Raw genomic sequence first — 22,395 nt, 5'->3', positions numbered from 1 at the left:
CATTGTTTTCAGACTAAGGTGAATGAAAATTTTAAAACCCTCCATGTTGAAGGAAAGGGAATCTCTGTTTTTATGCGAACTGAAAGGGCCTTTTCAGATTTTGCAACAAAAAAATCCACAAAATCGAACACCAAAACCTGAAAATCAAAAAAGCTAACAGATTGTGCCAAACCAAAATGCTTTGATTCAAGCAAATAAGTTTCATTATTGAACATAGTATTAAGTTCTTAAAATATAGAGCTTTTTTTCTAATATAAGCTCCATTAAAAAAAGTTGTTTTGAAATGAAGAGTGCAAAACAATTTTGGAAGCATCCAAAGTAATGATTCCATTTTGTTGCTTCCAAACAAACAAAATAGATACTATTTTTAGATTTTTGCTCTAGCCTAGGTTCCTCCTCTTTCCCTCATTCAGTCATGAGCAAGAACAAGCTAAAATTGTTAACTGCACTTGATTCCTCTGTATTTTCAAAATACACATTTCTGTTTATCATGTGTGTTTCTTTTTGGTTTTTGGGGGTTTTTTTGTGGGTTTTTTTTTTTTTTAGAAACACAGCTTTACTTTAAAATATTATTTCTAACCACCTCAAATCTAGTCCTAAAGGAAAGCTGACATTTTGGAAAGGCAAGTGTTCATGCACAGCTCCCATGGTTCCTAGGAAAACCAGGGGCAGATGTTTCCTTGCCCTCTTGTGTTTTTGTTGAAGGCAGCTGTTGCCCTGCAGAGTGTGGACCTGTAAGGGCATTGATGGTGAGGCAGCCTTCGTCCCACCTTGTGTCCTTAGCTTGTAGTACATGGTGACGTTGAATAGGAGGTTCCTGGGGATAAGCCTTGCTCTGAGTAAGTGGGAGCTACTGAGTAGATAGAATGGCAACCTGGCTTCGACATTGTCCGGGAAAGGGATTAGATTTAAAATCTCCCTGTAGAATGGAAAGTACTAGGTGACACAGACCTGGAAAACCCAGCATTTTAAAAGGATCTTGCACAAAAGTACTACCAAAGGCACGTCACTGGTGGAGGAACCTGAGACCTGAATATGAACCTGACTGATGTATGCACGGCAATTGCACGGGGACCCACCACCTATTTAAGCTGGGAGTGGTAGGCTGCCAAAAACAGTCCACAAGATGCTGCTAATGAAGCCAGGCCAGAATGACCTGCTGTCTTTAATGCAAGATGGGGCTCTAGCAGCTTCTGACGGTGGGCTCCAGGGCCACACAGCAGTTCCCATCAGGCTTGCCCAGCCCTCCTCCCATTCTTCACCTTCCCACCAGGCAGACCTGGCGTGCAGGGCAGAGAGCTCTGTACGGTGGCACTGAGGTGGTCTCTTTTCAAAGACCACCTGTAAATTATGAGGACTCGTTCCCATGTACTCTCTGGATACCACTTGACCCAGTGCTTAATGACAGGCAGAATGGGCTCTAGTTTCCTACTTGGGATTTCCCTTACGAGAAGAAGTTGCTGGATTGTTTTTCTCACAGAGGAAACAGTGACACAAAGATTCTAAATCCCATTTAGTGTCACAGTTTGGGAAATAAAGCAAAGACCATGTACATACCATTTAGGAAATCTCTTTGTGTGTCCAGGACCTGGTTGATGTCCTGTACCCAAGCTTGTTGAATTTCTGGATTAGCTGCCTGTAAAATGACTCTCTCTGATGTTTCCCGGCTCATTAGAGAAAACTTGCAGGGATCGTTGTCCACATTTTCTTCAATGATAAGGTAGTTCATCTGAAATAAGCCAAGGTAAGCATGTTACATGGAGCATAAGTTAACATTACTCAATAATCAGAATAAAATTGCTGTGAAAAGTTCCTGAAAATAATTTGAGTCCAGTAACACACTTTCAGATCATAATCAGAAGAATTTGCCTCATCTAGATATAGGCAGATAAATCTTAAGCTTAATAAAGCTCTGACAGATGTACCAGACATCCGCCTGCCTTGTCTTGAATTACAACTTCTATTTTAAGGCCAGATAGACCTGACTGATGTGCTAAAAATTTACTATAACCTGTAAATATAGTTAAAAAGTTCCTACTAAGATGTTAATAGTCTATCCTTCCTTGATTTAAAGAAGTGTTTACATTTCTTATCCTCCATTGTTAAGTCAGTTTCAGTCAGAGTATTTTAAAAATGGAATGGACCATGCACAGGGATATACTGGGAAAAAAAGAGCAATTCTCCCCTGATGTTCCAACAGATCTTCTTATTTCTAGCAGATTACAGTCATCTGCACGCAATCACTTCACTTGACTGCAGTCACAGACCTCTGGAAATCTCATGGATGGCATTTTTGGCTGCTGTCCTGCCCTTGGAGGCTTCTGTTTAAGTACACCCAAAACTTTAACTTTTCCTGAGCTACTTATACCTGTGATAGTAAATAAGAATATGTTAGCATAGCCTTTAAAAAAAAAAAAAAAAAAAAAAAAAGAGAGAAAGAGAGTCTTCATATCAAAAGTAGACAGCTCCAAAGACTAAGGCAATAACATCCCTCTAGAAGAAGTCTATCTCGAATTGCTCTGAGCATCTGTCAAGGCATGGAGGGATTCACTCCACATCTGAATACTGTCCAGCATTCAAACTGCAAGATGGAAAGAGCCTCTTCCTTCTCTTCTGGGGGACCCTGTGAAGTTAGAGGGACACGCAGGAACTCCTCTGACATGGTGAGAAGGAAAGGGACAGACAGCGAGCCTGGACGGTGCTCTTCCTCTTGTTCTGAGGTCTTGCTCCTCTGGTTGATAGCCCAAGCAAGCAAGTCAATCCTGGTATGACTCCAGGAAAAAGACTTGTAGGTCAGAGTCCCTAACCTCCTATTTGCATCTCAGGGAGATGCATTTGCCAGGGCTGGCCACTTAGGTGTATTGAGAGTCTGAAAGGCATCCAACTGAGAAGTATCCAAGAAGGGATGTGCAATTTCTGAACACTAACTTCATCAGTGCATAAAGAAGTGTTCTTTGCTAATGTAGGACATCATGCTCAAGCTTCTATCACAGTTTCAGTGTGACAGACCTTGGAGAACAATATTTGGGAGCCTGGCTACATCCGAAGTCATATGCATTTCTTGCTCTAACGAAGAGGCCTCCAGTGCTCAGCAGCGACTGTGACACAGAGGAAAGAAATAGGATCTCCACTGCTGGCTAGGTCCTTCTGCTGTGTGGGAGGATGGGACCAGCAGGGGAACAGCCTCCATGTCTCAGGGAGTGCCTCCCAGAGAACCAGACAAGCATGACTGCAGATGGTATCGAAGCCAGCCAAAGATGGCTAGGCAGTCCTGGTAACTGCTGTGAAGATGGGCTCAACCTGCCCAGCAGGATCTTGTCAGCACTTGAACCAAGGTCAAATAAACTTGGTCCCAGCTGACAGTGTAAAGCTTCCTCAAACTCTGGCTCGTGAACTCCTATCAGATGCAAATTCTGGATGCCCACGTTTAGGGCAGGGTTATGAAAGACAAGTGATGAGGCAAGCCTGCTTATGTGACACCTTGGGACAAACTGCCTCTTGCCAGGGAATCACCCAGCTCAGGCTGAAGCTCCACTGCAAGGTGAGGATGCCTGTGGCACAGAGTGGTGGTCCTGCAACAGGGAATGGTCCTGCTCCACTGTGGGCCACAGCTCATCTCTGTGGGAAAGCATGAGAGAAATACAAAAGCAGGCAGAAGCTGAAGTAGGGGCTGGGAGGCAGGGTGCGAAAGCTGCTGGCACACAGGCTCCACGCTGCGCTGGGGGAGATGCACACGGAGCCACGGGGAATCCTACACTCGCTGTAGGCACTCACCAGGAGAACGAGCTGTTTGCCAAGGGGAAGAAAAGAGGGACTGGAAAATTATCACACAAAAATTTTAAACTCAGGCAGTGGGAACAGTATTACTTTCATAGGCTGTTTAACTAGAAAAGCAACTCATGCCCTTGAGGCAAGCTAATTTTATTGACATTAGAAGAGATTTATTTTTCTCTCTTTATCTACAATATACAATTCAGCAATTGTTTCCTGCAGATAAAAGCTGCATTGTTATACATACCATAAACTGAAGCAAAAAAGATTAATGTTATTTCCATCTCCCAACTTTAATAATGATTTAAATCAGCAATAAGATAAAATCAAAGCTGATCATCTAAATCAAGATGATTGTTTATTTGTACACTTTAGGTTTTTCCTTTATAGCTTATTATTTGGTTGGAAACTATGAAATACGCTGACTTACAAATGGATATAGGCTTTTCAGTAAATGCTGCAGATTCTGTCAGCCAACAAGTTGCCCTCGTTTCAATAAATATGCTGTTTATCATATATTTGTTTAGTTATACATGGTTAATATGCATTATGGTACCTGATATTGTTCTCTTCTACTTCATATTAATGTATAATTTAAAATATAGAGCAAACACAATGCATTCTTCCATATCTCTTTTTAACCTGTATCTTTGAAAAGGAAATCAATCCCGACTTGCTTCTCAGCTTTTGAATGATCAAGGCACTCAAATGAACCAGTGACTTTGCTCTTTCTGCAGGCACAGTAAAGGCTGTTCTACCAGGAGAGGTGTAGCGCTTACCATTTTAGATGTTAACTTCATATTTGTTAAACAAGCATAAACCCCCTTAAACAAATGAACAAACAAGTATTTTCCCTGGTTACTTCCAGTTTTTACTTTCAGTCCCAGCCCCACAATCTGGAAAGATTATTTAAAAGCAAAATTAATTTCTTGAAACGTGTTTTATATTTAGCTGGTTTTATAATTCCTCATAGCTGCATTTTTAGAGCTATGCATGGTTTTGTTTGTTTTTGAAATAGTTCTGTCTTCTTGCAACAATCACATTTGTACTAAAAGCCCTCCCCCGATTAGGGACAGTATTTCCAGTAATGTCACAGAGAGGCTTAGTACTGCCTTAGAGTTTGGCCTAAGATGACTACACCTTCCCCCACCTTTCATGAGCACGCTTAAAAGCAACTATTGTATACTTCCTTTGACTACTGCAGGCTCTGTAGCAATATTTGCTAATGCAGAGCTATGAATGACAGAGGACCTGCCCTCGCTGTGTTCCTTGTAAAAGTTACCCAGTAAATTTAGGCACCCAGTGATTTATTTGGAGATGGTCTTAAATGGCTTCTGGTCCATTGAAAGGTAAACACAAATGTTTTCTGCAAATTGTTGTCCACCTATGACAGGATGGACCAGTCTCGCAGCACAGAAAACTGGTAGGATTTCCTTACCTGACCATCAAACAGAATATGCCTCTCCCTCTCTACTTCTTACCTTTATGCTTTTCTTGAACATGTAGCCTGGTGTTAAAGATCCTTTTCTAAGGAGTTCGCTGAAAATAACTATTTGCTCAAAGAGAAACACCCTACGCTCCTTTGGTCGAGACTGAACGCCAGAATCCTGCTCTGTCACATAGAAGGTGTCCTGCTGCAGCAGCTTGCCTTGCGCTGTCAGCTTGCCCTGAGAAGCAGAAAGGCACCAACGTTACAAACATGATCCCACACAACAATCTGCTGGTTTGTGCAGTCCAAGTTTTCCAAGCAGCACTGAATTCATGTGAGACATATCCCCTCTAAATTTTCAAAGCAGCAATCTTGTAAATCAAGACCTCAGTTTAAGAAAAATAACATAGGTTTTCTTTGTTCCCGTTGCCACTGATTGTGCACATAAAACCAAAAGCCAGAGGTCTCAAGAAGAATTTTTTATATACTTAATTTCAGACACTGTTCCCATTATGTAGTTTGTTACTGTAGTGCCTTGGATTGCCTCTGGTCTTGAGCTCTCCATCATTCCCTAAACCAGAAGCCAATGACAACACCTCTGGAGGCTCAAAAAAACCAGGACCTACCTGTTTGCAGGAATGCTACAATGCATAAGAGGGTAAGACAAACTTGACTTCATTGTGCAGATAAGACATCTCAGGAGGGCTGCCAAAGTCTATGTTGGCTTAGTTACAAACCACAAGCTGTAACCTGTGGGGTTACAACTCACAGGTCCCCTCCTGGATGTTGCCAAAGTCAGGGGGAGCTGTTAACACATTAATGCTAGGGTGACCTTACTAACAGGCAGAGTAGTCTGGCTCAGCACTTATTTTGCTCTGGCAATAGAGACAAGAAATCTACTTCAAGCTTGCAGAAGCTTTTAAGGACCTCACATTTTGAAGAAACAATAGATAGATTGTCACAAGTTTGGAGTGAAAGGTATATCACCCCCACCTTCAAAACCACACCAAAGCATGCAACTCAGCAACTGGAGAAGAACAAGCACTAGATAAACAGCCTGGAATAGGGCCAGTTGTAGAGACAATCATAGAAAGATAAAATACTTCTCCTTGCCTAGCTGTTGTTATAAGCAGAATGCAAACGCATACCTCAAAGCCTTGCAGGCGACCCAGGTTCATCATATCATTGCAACGTTTTGGTACAAGGCACATTAATTCAACTGCTTTCTGTTAAGGAAAAAGGACGTTGTATTATTACAAGAGAATCAGAAGGTTCCTCAAAGCAAAGTGTCAAATAATGAACTTCAGTAGCACAATCACCGCTAGCAGTTATTCATGGCAAGGCCCTCATGTGCTGAAGAGGTACAGTCATGTCTAAAAGAGGATGGTGCACCTGCAATGCAGGACTGTGCCTTCATCTTTTACTTCAGATTTTAGCTAAGAGCAATAACATGTTTAGAATACCAGCGGGATCTTCAACTATTGTCAAAGGAATACTGGGCTTTTCATTCCTCCACATAAAGTGCCATTAGATAACAGTACTATTGTTGGGACTTGAAAACGTACCTCTACATCGGAGCACTCCAGACCAGCTTTTTCACTGTACCTCAGGAAGTCCTGAAGAAAGCAGAAAGGTTTGCATTAAGGCACTTCAGGAAGAGAAAACAGAAGATGCCAGTTGAAAAAAAAAAAACCCAAAACATATCCCAGCATGTGATTTTCTGAGAAGAACCTTGCTAATATTAATAAAACCGTCTGCAGAGGTTTGTGAACATTATAAACTCTTTATAGATATGGAAAAGGGGTGTGGATGGTTGCTGAAAACATCATATAAAAAAGACAAAGCCAGGATTAGCCCTTGGGAATGCTTAGTTGGTCCCTGTCTTAAGCCACAAGACCACACACACTTGAAGATTTTTTTTTTCCTTTTCACATTTCAGGGAACACACTGCTGTCTCTTTGCTAGTGTGCAATTACAAAACTGTGGGCTGATGGCAGCCTGCTTGAGACTAGTTCAAAAAAAGAGAAGAAACCAGCTCAGAGCCCCAGTACTGCTGGGGATGACAGGGTAGGGTTCAGCCACGCCTGCTCCTAGATGTTAGCTTGAGACCCTACGGATGGACTTCCAGAAATGCTGAGTAACTGGCATTGTGGATAAATCAGCAGAAGCCAGAGTGGTCAGACTCCTTTGGGGAGCTCACCACAATTTTTTCCCCCAATTTTAAGACAGCAGAATATTCTGGAAATAAAGTTCCTTAAGGTAATTTGAAGAGAGATATTCAGAAATGGACATTATAGCATTTATTAGAAGTCTGCCATTCAGCACCAAAGACAGGCTTTACTAACACGCCTGTGTGCCTTATTGCAATGTAAAAAAATTGAATGAAAGTTTGCTCTGAAACTTCAAAGGAAGAAAATTCCTATTTGGATTTTACTCTTCTATAAAAAAAACCAATAGAAAATAATTTTAAAAAATCTTTTTATCATCCTAAATTGCAAACTACTCCTACAGATGTGGCTCTCCTGCTCTCTGGACATTTTTCACAGTAATCTGTCATTGTATGCCCATGTTTAAGCAGACTCTTCTTTCCTTTTAATCTGATGAAGTTAAAACCAAGGCTGAATTAAAACGACAGCATCTCATGCAAGATGCAGACTACAGTTTAGTCCAAACTGTATCTTTCCACTCACCTTGAGAAGAAGCTGGTATTTAGTTATTCTTTGAATGGGTTTGATTAGAAAGTCACTGATGGTTAACCGTTGGCTTATTTCCTGTTGAACCTCCTAAAAATTGAGGATTAAAAACAATTGCAAACAATAACAAAGTAAAACAGAGAACATGATAAAATGTCTCAGTAGAGACTTATTTCCACAGAAAGTTGGCCTGTTCTTAATCTTTTGTTTGCAAGAGGGAATTTTAATGGATTTAAAAAACCGGCATATCCTACTTAGGCAAGGACTGGGTAAGTCTTGACCAAGCTGGAAGGCGTTGGAAAGCACGGGATCCCTTCCCCCTCTGAGCTAACCGAGCAGGACTACAAGGTCTGGAGACCACTCTTCCCACTGCAGCGGGGATTAGCTCACAAACAAGTCCTGCAAAGCATGCCTCTTACCCTTGGGTGAAAGGAAACATTTTTCCCTTGCTAAACAAGCTTCTTTCACATTAATATCTAAATGTGTCTAGTCCCAAAGATTCCTTCAAACACACAAAGTTATTTGGAATTTATGAGAGGCACCACCCAGCTCCAACAACTTTTACCTCCTCCCCTGTTTGTAGACCACAGATGAAAAAGTCTTATTTTATTTTGGACAGAAATCAATGCAGTTGTACTCCGAGGCCCACAGACAGTGAGTACGGGATTAAATATTTATTAGAAATTAACAGTATGAGAATTTGAAACAAATGAAAGAATAACACTTTTCCCCATAGCAGAGACTTTAGCAGCATGGGCAGTATCAAAATCTTCTAACGTTTGTTTTAGCCAAACCCCACAGGTTACAGAATAGTCTACTTGCCTTCAACTCACAGCTGTAAGTAGCAGTAACGTATAATGAGCCATGCTTACCTCAAAGTATGCCTCATACTCAGCTACTATATATTCAGATCGTGGCTTGTTTTGGCAATATACCACATACATGTGTAATCGCCGCTCCTATGAAAGCAAGAGGCCGGGTGAGATATTGGCTACCGTTCTATTCTGCTATTAAAAGCTGGCAGAAAGTTGCTATGGTGTTCTGCTTGGTCTGCCTTATTTTTGGTTTAATCAAAGATTTAGTTTGCTGAAGTAGGAAAGTAAATCGGTAATTGGTTCTGCTCTCCACTTCTGCACCTTAAGCAAGGGGAGGTTTCCGTGGGGGCAGCCACTTGGGGTTGTCAGCCCCACACTGGTTGGTCTGAGATTTGCTGTAGGTTTGTGCTCTAGCTATTATCACATGAACATGTCAATTGTAGCAGTTGGCAAGTACCTGCCATAATTATATTTTGGCAGATGTCCTCGGCCACAACAATCTTGCCCCCAAAATGAGAAGTCTGCAAGAAGGCAATGATTAATGCTTTGGTTCAATCCAGCTCACTGCAGATGCATAACTATAGGGATACTTTATGATTAAATTTAATTTTAGGCATGTAAAAGTACCAAGTCGACACAAATATGTTTTTTGGAAAGGAGTCATCACACCCTAACTGACAATTATGCTAGAGACAGGTAACAAAATAAAACTTACATGCTTAATAAAAAGCTGTGCTAAACGCTCAGGTTCTTGAAGACATTTTTCCAGTTCAGCCAGGAAAAAGCTGAAAGAAAGGACATCAACATTTCAGAATACTTCTTTAGGTCATCCCAGCAGCAAACTAGTTGTCCTTCAGATATATCAGTGCAATTTTAGCTATATTATTCAATAATAAATGAAAAGGTAAGCTCGGCTTCAGCCCATAATGGTTGGATTTCTAAAACATTAGATGAGAGCTGTGAAATATGGAGGTCTTGTCTTGCAAAATATCTGTTCTTCTTTACTATTACAGTGGTTTAAACTTTTAAAAAGTGCCACTATCTATCTAATTGCAAGAGTTGCTTTCCTTCACTGAGAACTCCCGAAGTAAAACTTTTCCATATACCAAAAGGCTTGTGAAAACTCAGCTGAAGCTCTACCAGGAGTTCTCAGTTGCATGAGCAGATCTGGAGTACTGGTCAACGTGGAAGAGATGCATAAGTTTCCACCTGAAGAGACAAATCAATGCGTTTTTGCTGGTGGAGTTTTGGTATGTTCTGGTTTTCACTGTTTTTCAGTATATTACCATTAGTAACATACTGTAATTCATAATAGTAATAGTAATTCATGCACACAATCTCTATCTTGACCTGCAGCTTTTGGGTCATTCATTCTAGCTGGAATGTTCTTACCAAGAATATACCAGGAAAAGTGAGGTAAAAGCAGCTAAACTAAACTTTAGAAATACTGGTAGGTTTTTCTAACTGGTAGGCGAATCCTCACAATTTCCCTTTCCACGATCATCCCCTTTTTCAGTGCAGGATTTCTGTCTCAAATGCCTCCATGGATTTGCTACAGTAGCCATATTTGGTGACATGCCTGCAATGGCCTGGTCCCAAGAAATCCCAGAACCTCAAAAAAAGATGCACATTGGACAGCTGTCCCAACTAAACATCCCTATCGCTACCATCAGGTACAGTGCTTCCATAACTCAATCCTCCATAAATGTTAAATTCATCTGCATTTAAATAGACTTCTTGACCTAAACATGCAGAACTAAAAATAGGAATCCCTCCCTGTGTGTTACAGAAAACTCCTGTCATCACGCTTAAACAACAAATGGCACTCTGTTGCTGGTAACAACTTGATACATGATGAAGCTTTTTCTGACATTTTTTGGTTTGTGCTTACAAGGGCACCTGTCAGAACATAAGGACAGGGCCAGGCCATGAGATAAGCACCTGTGGGACACACAATGGGAAGGATACTGTGTTTCCTGGGTGAGAGAAATGTACAGAACTGAAGGAAGATCCAGCCCGGTGTTCATTGCTCAAGTCTACTTATGCATGCTCAAATTCTAGTTAATTGGAGCTGTACAGTATTTCTGAGAGGCATAATTGAACTGATGACCATATTGTTCATAAGCAAGTCACAGCAGAAACAGCCCAGCATTTGAAATGTCTTCTGTTTCCATCAGTTTTTCAAAAGCTACTTGTACAAGTAAGATTTTCAAGCAACAGAGTTCCTAACTCAGAGTCAAAAGCATCAACTAGGCCAAAGTATGTCAGAGCTTTCAGGTGAGAAAGATCTTGAAGGCATTTGCATTTGATCACCCTACTAGCCAAATACTACCAATACCAGTAGTATGGTCAGCCTTTGCAATCCTGTCAGCTGCACGTGAAGATGCTCATGTTGCTGAGAACCACAAGGCACAGGAAAGAAACCATGACTTTCCAGCAATGCTACTGCTCATCAGTGGGATGAATTGAGCCTACAGCTGTGACCAAGAAACACAATTGTGGCAGCCTCTGTAGCTCTTCTGAGGATCCAGCAAGTAGCCCATAAGCAGCAACCCTCTGGGAGCCATGCTGGGACTGCTTATGAGCAGCAGCTCAGGAGCTGTGGATGGACCACAGAGCTATCTCCCATTGAGCCTCTCGTTGTGGCTCCCCAGCAAGGAGTGGCAGAGCCACCAGCAGCACAGCACTGACAAAGAGCAGACTCTCTTGTGTGCAACATTTCTGTCACACTGACCAGCACTCCTGGCGTGGTGTTTGAACCAGCATAAAGCTGTATTTGTGATCAGAGACAGCATGACAGACACCCTCCCCTGAAGCCAGGCAGTGCAAAGCTATAGCCCATCCAAGTTTGGTGGGTTTTTTTTATTTTTTTTTTTAACTGGGATAAATGATTTTATGTAAGACAGTGCAATGTTTTGCATCATGCAATTGTGCCATTTTTGACTGGGTAGACAAAGCCCCGTATCAGGATCTAGTGTATCGTGAAACTGGCTGAAAGCACATGAATTAGAACACGTTCTCAAGATTCAAGGTAGCCATAGTTTGTGAAGTTATTGAGCAGCACTTACAAATCAACAGAGACCATTTAAAGTGAGGTAATGTCCTTTGGAAGTTCAGCCCCGAATGACCTGCTGTTCAATTAAAAGCAGCTTAGACATACAGACACCAGATACCCCAATCCTTTATGGATGAGTGGTTAGAAAGGTGCTTAAAAAGGAACTAAACCAAAACTTACTCTTTGTGCCAGTCGTAGATCTGGTGAATATTGCCAAATACTATCTTGTCTTTCCCTTTCATATCTTCAGAAACTCCTTTTTCTTCCATCCTTTTCATGAAGCCCTTTAGGATTAATGATCAGTGATTAGCAAAGGGTTCATTTGGAGGGGGAGCATAATTACACTCTTTTATTTTCCCAAAGAACAGAAGGCTAATGTCAGGATTTTTTACATTGAAAATGCTTAAAATACCTTTTGTACACTTTAAAACCAGAAACCCATCTAAATACTTTAAATCATAGTTTGCTTAAAAGAAAACTTTAAAGGATTTATTCTGAGTATCTACCTTATACAAACCGTTATTAGATGTCATTGAAGTGACAAGTGCATTTAGAAGATAAAAGTTAAACAAAAGTAGTTTATCAAGCTCTTGGCTTCTCTGTAAGAGGAAGAAGCCAGACTCTGTACAGAGTTCTTCCACTCATCACCATGAATATTTTGTGGAGAAAAAAGCCAAGCAGTAAGTTTAAAGAGTCACATGAATAGGACTTCTCACACCTCCTGAGAGTTTCTTTGTAAGCTTTTCGATCTGCCAATGGTGCCTGATGTAAACAGAAGATAATATAAAGGTTTTTAAGTTTGGAAACTGTTGAAAATCACTGTTAGATGGGCTGATAATTCTCCTTGGACTAGTGAATGTCAAAAACACTGCCGAAAGGCACTTCAAACACATGCCTCCATCCCTGAGTCCTGGCTGGAGAAAAAACTGGACCCTGCCTGCGAATTTGCTCTGACAGGTGATCCCTAGGGATCAGCCAGGTCTTTACAAGTTGAAGCTTAAAAAACCATGACTTTTGTTTACAAAAAAACCCCACCCCACCCCACCCAAAAAACCAAGCCCCAAACTCTATTTTATCTCCAGGGTTTTTTGCAAAACAATAATCCACAGGCCACACATGAACCTCAGCACAGACCCAAACACAGCTTCTGGAAAGGTACTCCGGCACTCAGACACAGGGCTTTAGTCCAGGTGCCAACTCAAGAAAAGCATGTTACCGTTACTTGATATGACAGCAAGAAAAGCACAAAAGTGGTAGAAGCATCAGTTATTCTCCATCACTGCCCTCAGGACTACACTATAGCACACAGAGTTTGTCACAAGCAGGGTAGCCAAGAAAAACCTTTGCACACTGAAGTTGAAACCTAAAATACAATGTTTGTTAGACAGAAGCAAAAATAGTTTCCAGAGACATTTCTTCTTGTTTCTGTCAACATGAGAAGGGGACCATGGAAGCAGAGCACAATAAAATAAATAAAATAAAAAATAAAATAAAGCGGTTTGTTTCTTATGCTGTATTTTTTGTTGTCACTTATCAGCATGGTACTTTTTAGTGGGAAAACCTTCTGCATGGCAGGGTTTGCTTCAGCTCACCTCCACAACAGTTCCCAAGTCTTTGACGTAGTCTTTTTCAGTCTGTACCAGCTCATTTAAGACAAACCTAAATTTAAACAGAACAGACATGCATTTAACCATATTCCTTGATGTTGCTGTTTGATCCTTTAACCACACATTACCTCTCCACAAAACCCCATCGTCACCCAGATCACATAACACAACTCACTCTTCATTCTCTTCTAGCTCAGCGGAATGTAAATGACAAAACCACCAGGTCAGGGTAGTTTCAGTTCTCCTAACCACACCTAACAGTCCAGCTGCCTGTGCTTTGAACTACCTCTCCCCACTCTCCTCTCCTCCACCCCCCATGCAGCCCCCTGACAACGATGGAGAGATGTCCTGACCCATTCTGCAGTAGGCAGCAGAGGATTTCTTGCCCCTGTCCCTCTGGCTTTGCCCAGGATTCAGCAATTAAGTTTTGATTTGGAAGTTTCAAATACCTGGAAAACAAATCCCCTCTCCCGTCACAACCAAGAGCTTAATCTTTCAGACTGGGTAATCTACATGTGGGTGTCAAATGCTTTATGCCTATTTCAGAGCTAATAATCCTGGGTAGGAGAGTCACCTAATGAAGGCCTGCTAGATGTAAACAACAGCAAGCTAAAAAAGCCCCTCCTTTGTAAGTCAAACTGACTAATCACATAATGTGCCTTGGAGGACAATTTCAAAAAGTTACAGCTTGCTGCAGACAGTTTGCCTCTCGATTACGCCATTACATAGACTTGGCACGTGACAAACTCCATCTGTGCTCAAGTTCACTACAGCAGTAACGAGGCTAACAAGATAGAGGAGTGCTTTCATGTCTAATACTGCCCTGTTCACATCAATCAGCAGATTGACCCACTTGAAACGATAGGGCTGAGGGCAAACAGCGCTAAGATAAAAGCCTGGTTGAAAATATCTAGAGGAAAAGAAAGCAGACTGGTGTTGCAAGGGAAGACAGTTACGAGAGGTTACTGAGAAAATAAATGCTGCTCTTGCTGCGCTCCCAACATGTCCCTTGCTCAGAGAGAGCAGAGGAGATACTTAAGACATGTGGCAGGAGGAGGTCAAACAGCTTCTTGTTCATTTGAGAGTGAAATCCAGCCCCCTTGGCAGAAGCCAGGGCTGGCAGTGACGATGCCAGATGCTTGTGCTCTCCGAAGTGCCCTGCCAAGTTGTATGCCTGGGTAGTAAACACGCGCGGGGCAAAAGGTTGCTCTTTTACAAAGCAGCAGCATGTGGCCTGAACAAGTGCGTGCTGTACAGTCCCCTCTCACTGGCTGACGTACCGTGCCCTTGTGAAAGGCTTGCCACTCTCCTCCGCCCAGGGAGATGTGCGGGGAGGTTACTTTATGGCTCTCACCACCTCCATCTGCACCGCGTTGCTCCACGAACACAGAGAGCTGCTGGGGAAATGGGGAGAATCTCTCCCACCTGCCCACTGCTTCTCCTTTGCTCTGAGTTACTGCAGGGATCCAACTGGCCAAATCCTGCTCTAAAAATGAAGCAGTGGGTACTTGTGGTACATAATGCTGCAGGACGCAGGCAGGCGGGTGTGAATTAAAAATCAGTGCAGCCGTGTCTATCGGGTGAAAAGACTAAATCTGCAAATTTACACCTCTCATAGGAACCAGGGTTTGCACCTCCACTGTTTAACTGAGCACCAGTGTTTCCCCATCTCCTCTCTTCCTAGCAAGCAGAAAAATCAACCTTGACCATCTCTTTTGGTTCTCTGAAGCCCACCTGACACAAGACCTTAGAGGTAGTGCCAAATTTAAGGTGCATACTAAGATGTATATTGCCAAGAATTCAAGCTCAGTCATCTTTTCATCTGATAACGTAAGTCACCAGCAGGTATTGACTACACAGCTGTATTTAAAACAGCATGAACTGGAACAAGGATAGAGCCTCCTCAATTCTGACTAAGTCTGAATATTTGGGTATCTTGCTAACTCTGCATTAAATCTATACTGAACAATGCCACTCGATGAGACCACTGCATTACTGCTCACAGAAATGCAGCAATCAAGCCTGATGGAATAGGGGCTTCCTAACACCAGGGCTAACTGCTGGCATACACGTGCTGCCCGAGACACAGGAAATTACTGTCTGTGCCCGTGCAAGAATTCAACTGCTGTTTTGTGGGGAACAGGGGGGTCACAGCTCAAGCTGGGAGCTCAGCTGCCTCATATAGCTATGGAATGAAACCTAGTGAGCCGCAGAGATATGGAGCAGAGACACAAAGGAGCTGGAGAAGTTGCAAAGGAGACAGATGTTTTGTGCTGAAAGCCACTAGCAGGTGCTCCTAAACATCCTGGTGTTCAGGAATTCTGGACAGAGGCAGCCACTAATTACATGTAACACACTACCAGTCTCCGTGCCAGAAGCGTTGCGTGCTAGAAATCATTACTGCACCTACACTTACAGTGGCATAGGTCTCTGCACTAAAACCGCAAACTGCAGTTAGTTGTCAGTTATCTAATTAATGAAATGCTACCAGAAAAATCCAAGAACTTTCAATATTGAGGAGCTTTTAGGAGATAGGCACAGGCAGAGACGTTCCCTGTGGGAAGGCTGATGGCTATCTAGGAGATAACTTCTGCCATTCAGAAACACATCCAGGAGCATCATGTCCCTGCCTGCTGCTGGGAGTTGCTTCGGTTCCTACCTGTGTCACTTCTCTGGCTTCCTACGGCAAACCGTAGGAGCAAATGGTAGCTTTGACAGAGCTGTGATGCTTTGCTCCTGCTTCCTCTTGTGCTCTTCATTACCTCCTTGTTCTCCCCGACTTGGTTTCCTTCCCTGCTTGGCATCTTTCCCAAATGGGCTGCTCTTCTTCCACCTCTCACCTTACCACACAAACTATACACTAACTGTAGGGAGCATTACTTTTCCCCTCAATCTACCATTTGATTAGATCGTTAGTTCCTGTTGTTAGTGTAAGAGGCAGTATAAAGAAAACAGCTACCTCAGCTCTCTTTCACACAATTCTTGATTCTGTTTCTCCATTTCTCTGTGTCCTTCAGCTGAACTATGCATTTAAGAAGTGCTCCAATCATGATAAGCTTTTAAGGCATAAGTGTTATTTTTGTTACATTTAAGGGAGTGTACAGATAATTTTAAAAAACAACTTTCATGAGCTGTCACCATTTCCTTCCTCTCCCATTACTATAACCATGAGGGTTTCCCAAATGAAACTTTCTCTTTAGTGGCATATTTGCATCACAAATGCACCTGAAATCTGCCCCTTCCTTTGCTAATAATGAAGGCAAAAAATATTCTCTCATGCAAAAAATCGTAGTGGGATTCTCTGTTCTTTTTCTTGAAGGCAGCTAACAAGGTCAACCACATATTCCCCTCTGAGAGCTGATTTCACCTCTGGCAATGCAGTAATCACCAAGGCAAACGTCTCAGTAATACTTGTCTAGCTGTTCAGAGGCTTTTCCAGCCACAGCTATTTGCTATCTGGGGTAAAAGCTGTACATTTTAAAGGGTGATGAAGAACTTCCCAGGTGTGCAAGTGCTTTTACAAAGTATTTTTACAGGTTAAGAACAACCAGAAGCAAGCAGAACACAGTTTTGCGCTCAGTTCTGTGCTCATTCACTGACTACAAAGTATTCTTTCAGTGCAGCTATGTGTCCTTCTCGGGTGCATATTTCAGAAAGAAGAACCAGCAAGACAACTTACATCCTGCCTCTCATTGCTTTGGCTTTTTGTTCCTCTTCAAGGTTTCGTGGGGGAGTTGAAGGCGTCATTCCCTCATTTAAGCAGCCAGTGGTGTCTTTTAAGCTTCCTCGGTAAGATCCTCCTTCAAGGGTCTATAAAAGCCCCAGAAAATGACAGAATAAACATTATCCTTGAACTCCAGCATCAGTGTTATCGTTTTGAGTCAGTTCTGCAGTCTAAAACCAAGCAGAGCATCCAGCCATACTTTCCCGCAGGACTTAGTGAAACACAACCAAATTAGTTTTAATTTGATATAAGACCAACACATCTCCCCCACCCCTCAAAAAAAAAAAAAAAAAAGCAAAGCATTAAAACAAAGAAGATGTCCTTGTGCTAGAAGGTGGAAGAAGATGTTCCTGTAGCCCCAGAATGAGAAAACTTTTCCAAGTTATTTCAAAACATCCTGAAAATATCTCGGTGTCTCAATCACAACCAGTGTTAGGCTACCTGTGGTCAGTGTTTCTCTGCCAAAGTCTGAATGGGGATTCTTCATAGTAAAGTGAAACACAAAATGTAACAGAAATACATGGATACATACTAACATTCCACAATAATCAGAGTTTCCCCCAGATCCCTGGAAAGTAATTGCAATTGAAACAACAGCCTGCATGCAGGGGAGAGAAAATAAAATATCCTCCGAAAATATATCTAACCAGAATAATTGAATACTTTTCAATTTGTTAGTCCCTTAATGAAATAAAAGTATTTTGAGTAAATATTCTGGGAATGTCTTTCTTGGTTTCCCATGTCACAAAGAACCTTTACCACTTACTCCTTATCAAACACCCTATGAACACTGACTATCTTCATATACCAACATCTAAACCAAGAAAACACCAAAACCCTCTGAAATGATTCACTAGATAAAGCTGCTTGCACAGGGTTACAGTAGTATAATGATCACTGCAGGATTTTTTGTTTTTTATTTACTCTCTTCACCTTTCCAGTATACATAAGGAAATGGACCTTTATAGGCTTATCATAACCCTGCTTTAATCCTGACTTGGTAATTAAGTGAAACTTGCTCAAAGCAAGCATTCACGTAATTGTAGAGGTCCTGGGACATGTAGAAAAAAGGTTTAGTGTTGATATTAACATTTTGAACTGTTCAAGGGAAAACTTAAGAGAAGCCAAGATATGAAACAGGATTTACTCCTTGTCCAAGAGACATGGGACCAGACAGGGAGAGTGCATGATACTGAAAATTTTGAACAAATTAAACCCAGAGCATTTTTACTGCTTATTCCACTCCCTGTCAGAAAGAGTTGACAAGGCAGATTAAAAGCAACACATGAAACTTTGTAAACTTAAAGCACAACTGTGATACTTCAAGCAGTTTTACTCTTTCAAGGGTCTTTTCAGGGAAGCCAGAATACCATATTCACACGTTGGGTAGTAAAACTTCCGTGCCTCAGAACAAGTTCTAAAACAAACCAAACAGAACATCCCAGCGCGTAAAACATTTGAATACCAACAAGACCCCAGAAAGAGTGCAGTACAGTAGCTCCTGCTCTGCAAAGCCCGCTCCAAAAGTGCCTTTTGACTATGCAGTGCAGAGCCTACATGGCAATGTGAAATGTAGGCTTCATCTCACAGGGGGAGCAAAAATGCTAGACACTCTACTGAGAAGTAGAGCACAAAGCATTAATAAAAGCGTAGCAGGTGAAGGTGGAAAGCAAGGAAACCAGAAACAAGAGGTAGGCTTTAAGGGCTTTAAGCCCTTCCCTGAATCATATTAGGCCTGTTGTGTACACAGTTTTCACAACACTAAACTTACCAGCTTACTTTTGACCAACTTTTCTATTGCACTGACAAGATCCGCAGCAGTTGGGACATCGGAGGAGCTCTGTCGAGCAGCTAGCAAAGAAGAGGACTGCAAGACACCAGGTTGCAAAGGAAAAGGAAGTTAGCAGGATGAGAAGGGAGTAGGAAACCAGCGGTCAGTGAGGCAGCTTCTGAGACAGGAGAACGAACGTGAAAGGGAGCAGAAGGGTTAGAGGACTGCATGCGTGGTCAGGTGAGTGAGTGTCGCCATATCAGACAAGCACAGAATTGCCATCCCCTTCTGGCTGCATGTCTCCCTGCAGCAGTTCCAAGGGTGGGAACCAGGGAACAGCACCAAAGAACTGAAGTTCATTGGCAGCCAGGCTACAATACTCTTAATGTCTGTTGTTTCCTCCTTCAAAGGACATCTACGGTCTTACAGGCTCCAGAATATTGATCTTCTTACTGTGGATGTAAGAAATTACCCCCTCCCCCATACATACATATTTAATAAATGCAAGTTAAGTACAACGTACAGATGGAGTTACAGGCAATAGGGGAGGGAGGCAGAGGGGAATGAATCATTCCCCCTCCCTTCCCCACAGATCAGTTGCAACTCTACATAAACTCAGACGACACGCACTCATTCATGTAACTTCAGCCACCTAAACATGTAACTTTTTCCTCCCCTCTCTGCAATCAGTGGAGAGAAAACACCCCTACGTATCTCATCCGCCCTAAGCACCTGGCACAAGAGGGCAGAAACACTCTTTGGAGATGCCCACTTTTCCCTATTGACATTAATTAGAACAGTTTCAGTCTCACTTCTCTATGCCTGTCTGTTGGTCACAGGTATGCAATTTTAGGTGCCTGACACCATGTAATGTCTTCGGATGTATCTACATTCAGGTACCCACAGCTAATAGCTTCTGGTTATTACAAATCTCTGGATTTGTAATTACAAAAAACCAAAAAACAAACCCTGAGACCTCTTCAGTGTGCTACCCAAGCATCCCCTATGGCACCACAAAGACTGGCCTCTGTGAAATATTCAGTTTTACGTGGGCCTCTTCACCCCTTGGTCTTTGTCCTGAGAAACTTCACTTTGAAAACCCAAACTCATGTGATAGCTATGGGAATTTGTATTTATTAGCTCACCTGTATGCACATTTCTTTTGAACGAAATATAAGCACTGACTAAAACGGTAAGTCCTTTGATAACCTGCTTTTGGCAGGCTGACATGGACTAAAGCATGAGGTAATTTTTTATAAATTCTGCATTAAAATTATTAAAAAGCTTATTCATCTCTCAGCTGCTTAATAAAGGTCTTCTGGAGAGCAGGTATTTCAGCAGAGTCACTGTGCAGGTGCCAATGAACGGGCATCTGAGATTAAATAGTGCTGGCGAGCGAGGCATGGAAATGTGATGGCAGGAATTAGGCAGCTGGCCACCTCTTTAACAGCCCTTTGGGGAGGTTGCTCATGTTGAGTGACACAGCTCCAGGAGGAGAAAAAAAAAAAGGCAAAGGAGACCAATCCCAACCAGAAGCCTTTTGACAAAGCAGAAGCATTAACAGTCTGCCACTCATCGTCTCCTCTTTCACAAATAATACATCTAATCAACAGTTCTAATTACACCAACAACAAAAACTACAGGTAATCAGGCTGGTAATTGAGGAATTAGGCTGGCAATGCAGGAATCGAATACAAAAAAGCTCAGCCAGCCTGTTTCACCTGCAATGCTGAAAGACATGTCTAGGGGGGGAAAAAAAGACTGAAAATAGGGACTTTGAAGAGATACTGGACAACCGCATAGATGATAACCATCAAACATAACCATTGTAGCAGAGGTCATCCGATTTTTAAAGGCATTGAACAGCTGTTGCTCTCACTACTTTTCACTGAAATTGCTCAGTATCTCTTAAAAGAAAATAACGGCAGGATTTTGAAGGGAGCATGGAAATATTTGCTGCCTACAAGTCTTTCATGGTTAAATAAAACTCTTCTGTGACTGATGAGAGAGTCTGGCTTGTTTGGGGCAAATCGGAAAATGGTATTTATGTTTCCCAGAAAGTAAATTATGAATTTCTAATATGAAGAGATCTTGCAATTTGTCTTCATAAGAGCCTCCTGGAGCAGTGAGGTACAATTATTGCTGCCTTGCAGATGGGCTTAGGGAAACGTGCCACCCCCTGCACCATGCAGACATCTTCCACCTACCACTGCTGCTTCCCCATGCTGCTGCTGGCCCAACCTAAGCCCATGCCTGTAAGCAGTAGCAGGACATGAGCAGGGCGCTGTAGCCAAATTAACACCATGAACATGCCCCAAACAGTGCTTGCTAATGCATGCTCCTGTACCAGCGAATTCAGGAGCCATGTCTGTGAACTTAAGTTTTTTCCCTCGTGACAAAAAGCGAGTAGGGGATGAAAAAGAGAGAGAAAAAGAGTTTCAGATGCAACTCGCTCTATTTAATCTTCTCTTTTAGGACTGGGTGAAGAAACAGGATGCCAAAATGCTCTATAAAGCCGAGACATCTGGAGTGGAAAACAGTTTAGTTCCACAACATTGGCACTGTCAGAAATGTATTTAAGAAATACTGACATCACATGGCATGTTAAAAATCAAAAATAGTCACCCGAGCTAAAGCAGTTTTCTCTTTCTTTAAAAATAAACCAAAACAAGCCCCCCAAAAAACCAAAAAGCAAACTAACCTCAAAACGTTCAACTAAACACCACAGGGAACAAGCCAGGAACAACTGCTGTTGTGCTGGGCTCGGATCCACCACGGCTCAGCTTCACCGACCTTTTGCCTCCGTGCCTCACCAGACAGCCAGCAGCACATGCAGCACTCAAAGGGCAAGAGTCCACAACTCCAGCTGCTTCCTTCTGGTCTTGCTGCCACCACAATGTCATAACATTTCTGACAAATTAGCAGCAAGCCCCCAGCTCCTTTCCTCCATCACTCTGCTCCTTGAGTCTCAGAAATATTTGTGTTCTTCTGTCTCTATTTCCAAACTCCTGCCTGAACCTTCCCCAAGAACATTCTGGGTTGTTGGGTTTGTTTCTGACAATTTATTAATCTCCCCTATCCTTGCCTCTTTGCACGCAGTAATTACAATCAAAGAATAGAGATGCAGAAGTGGCAGTGCTAAAAACAGATGCCAGCAGGAAAGCAGGAAACAGCTCTCCAGGAGGATGGGTTTCTACAAGGGAGATGACAGCACCAGGAAAGGGTGGGGAAGGACACATGCCAACAGGACCTGTGCGGACTGTGAAGGCAAACCACTGTCACAGCTGTATTCACAGGTTCCCACCGCAAGTCCAAGAGAGCAACTGAAGGACTCTGCACGCCACTGCACCATCTACCACAGCAACCCCTGACTTAACATTCAAGAGACCCCAGCTAACAGCAGAGAATACCACCACCAGCATGCTGCACAAGGATGGGCAGACCAAAGCCTTTCTCACCCTCCTAAGGGGGACTTCAGATACCTTGTGGGCTTCTGAACTACCTGGAGCAGATGGACCATTCAGTGATGA

General features: G+C 42.4%; 1 protein-coding gene across 9 annotated transcripts in view; it reads right to left on the bottom strand.

Annotated features, from left to right (window-relative positions):
- The window catches only part of KALRN (kalirin RhoGEF kinase), a 528,299-nt gene that overhangs the window by 37,740 nt on the left and 468,164 nt on the right, over positions 1-22,395 (bottom strand). For all 9 annotated transcript variants that reach the window (XR_008823368.1, XR_008823367.1, XM_056348127.1 and 6 more), the window contains 10 exons: positions 17,050-17,180; positions 13,356-13,422; positions 11,944-12,047; positions 9,424-9,493; positions 8,766-8,852; positions 7,891-7,983; positions 6,766-6,816; positions 6,349-6,426; positions 5,253-5,438; positions 1,558-1,729 (listed from right to left, as the gene is read on the bottom strand). Coding sequence is in view for 7 of the 9 variants with exons in the window: in XM_056348127.1 (XP_056204102.1) it covers positions 1,558-1,729; positions 5,253-5,438; positions 6,349-6,426; positions 6,766-6,816; positions 7,891-7,983; positions 8,766-8,852; positions 9,424-9,493; positions 11,944-12,047; positions 13,356-13,422; positions 17,050-17,180 (1,039 nt within the window). In the remaining 2 variants the exon portion in view is untranslated. The remainder of the gene's footprint in view (positions 1-1,557; positions 1,730-5,252; positions 5,439-6,348; positions 6,427-6,765; positions 6,817-7,890; positions 7,984-8,765; positions 8,853-9,423; positions 9,494-11,943; positions 12,048-13,355; positions 13,423-17,049; positions 17,181-22,395) is intronic.

Source organism: Falco biarmicus, chromosome 8, assembly GCF_023638135.1.
Source record: "Falco biarmicus isolate bFalBia1 chromosome 8, bFalBia1.pri, whole genome shotgun sequence".
In the NCBI taxonomy this organism is placed as follows: domain Eukaryota; kingdom Metazoa; phylum Chordata; class Aves; order Falconiformes; family Falconidae; genus Falco; species Falco biarmicus.
This window is presented reverse-complemented; position numbering and strand designations above follow the sequence as displayed.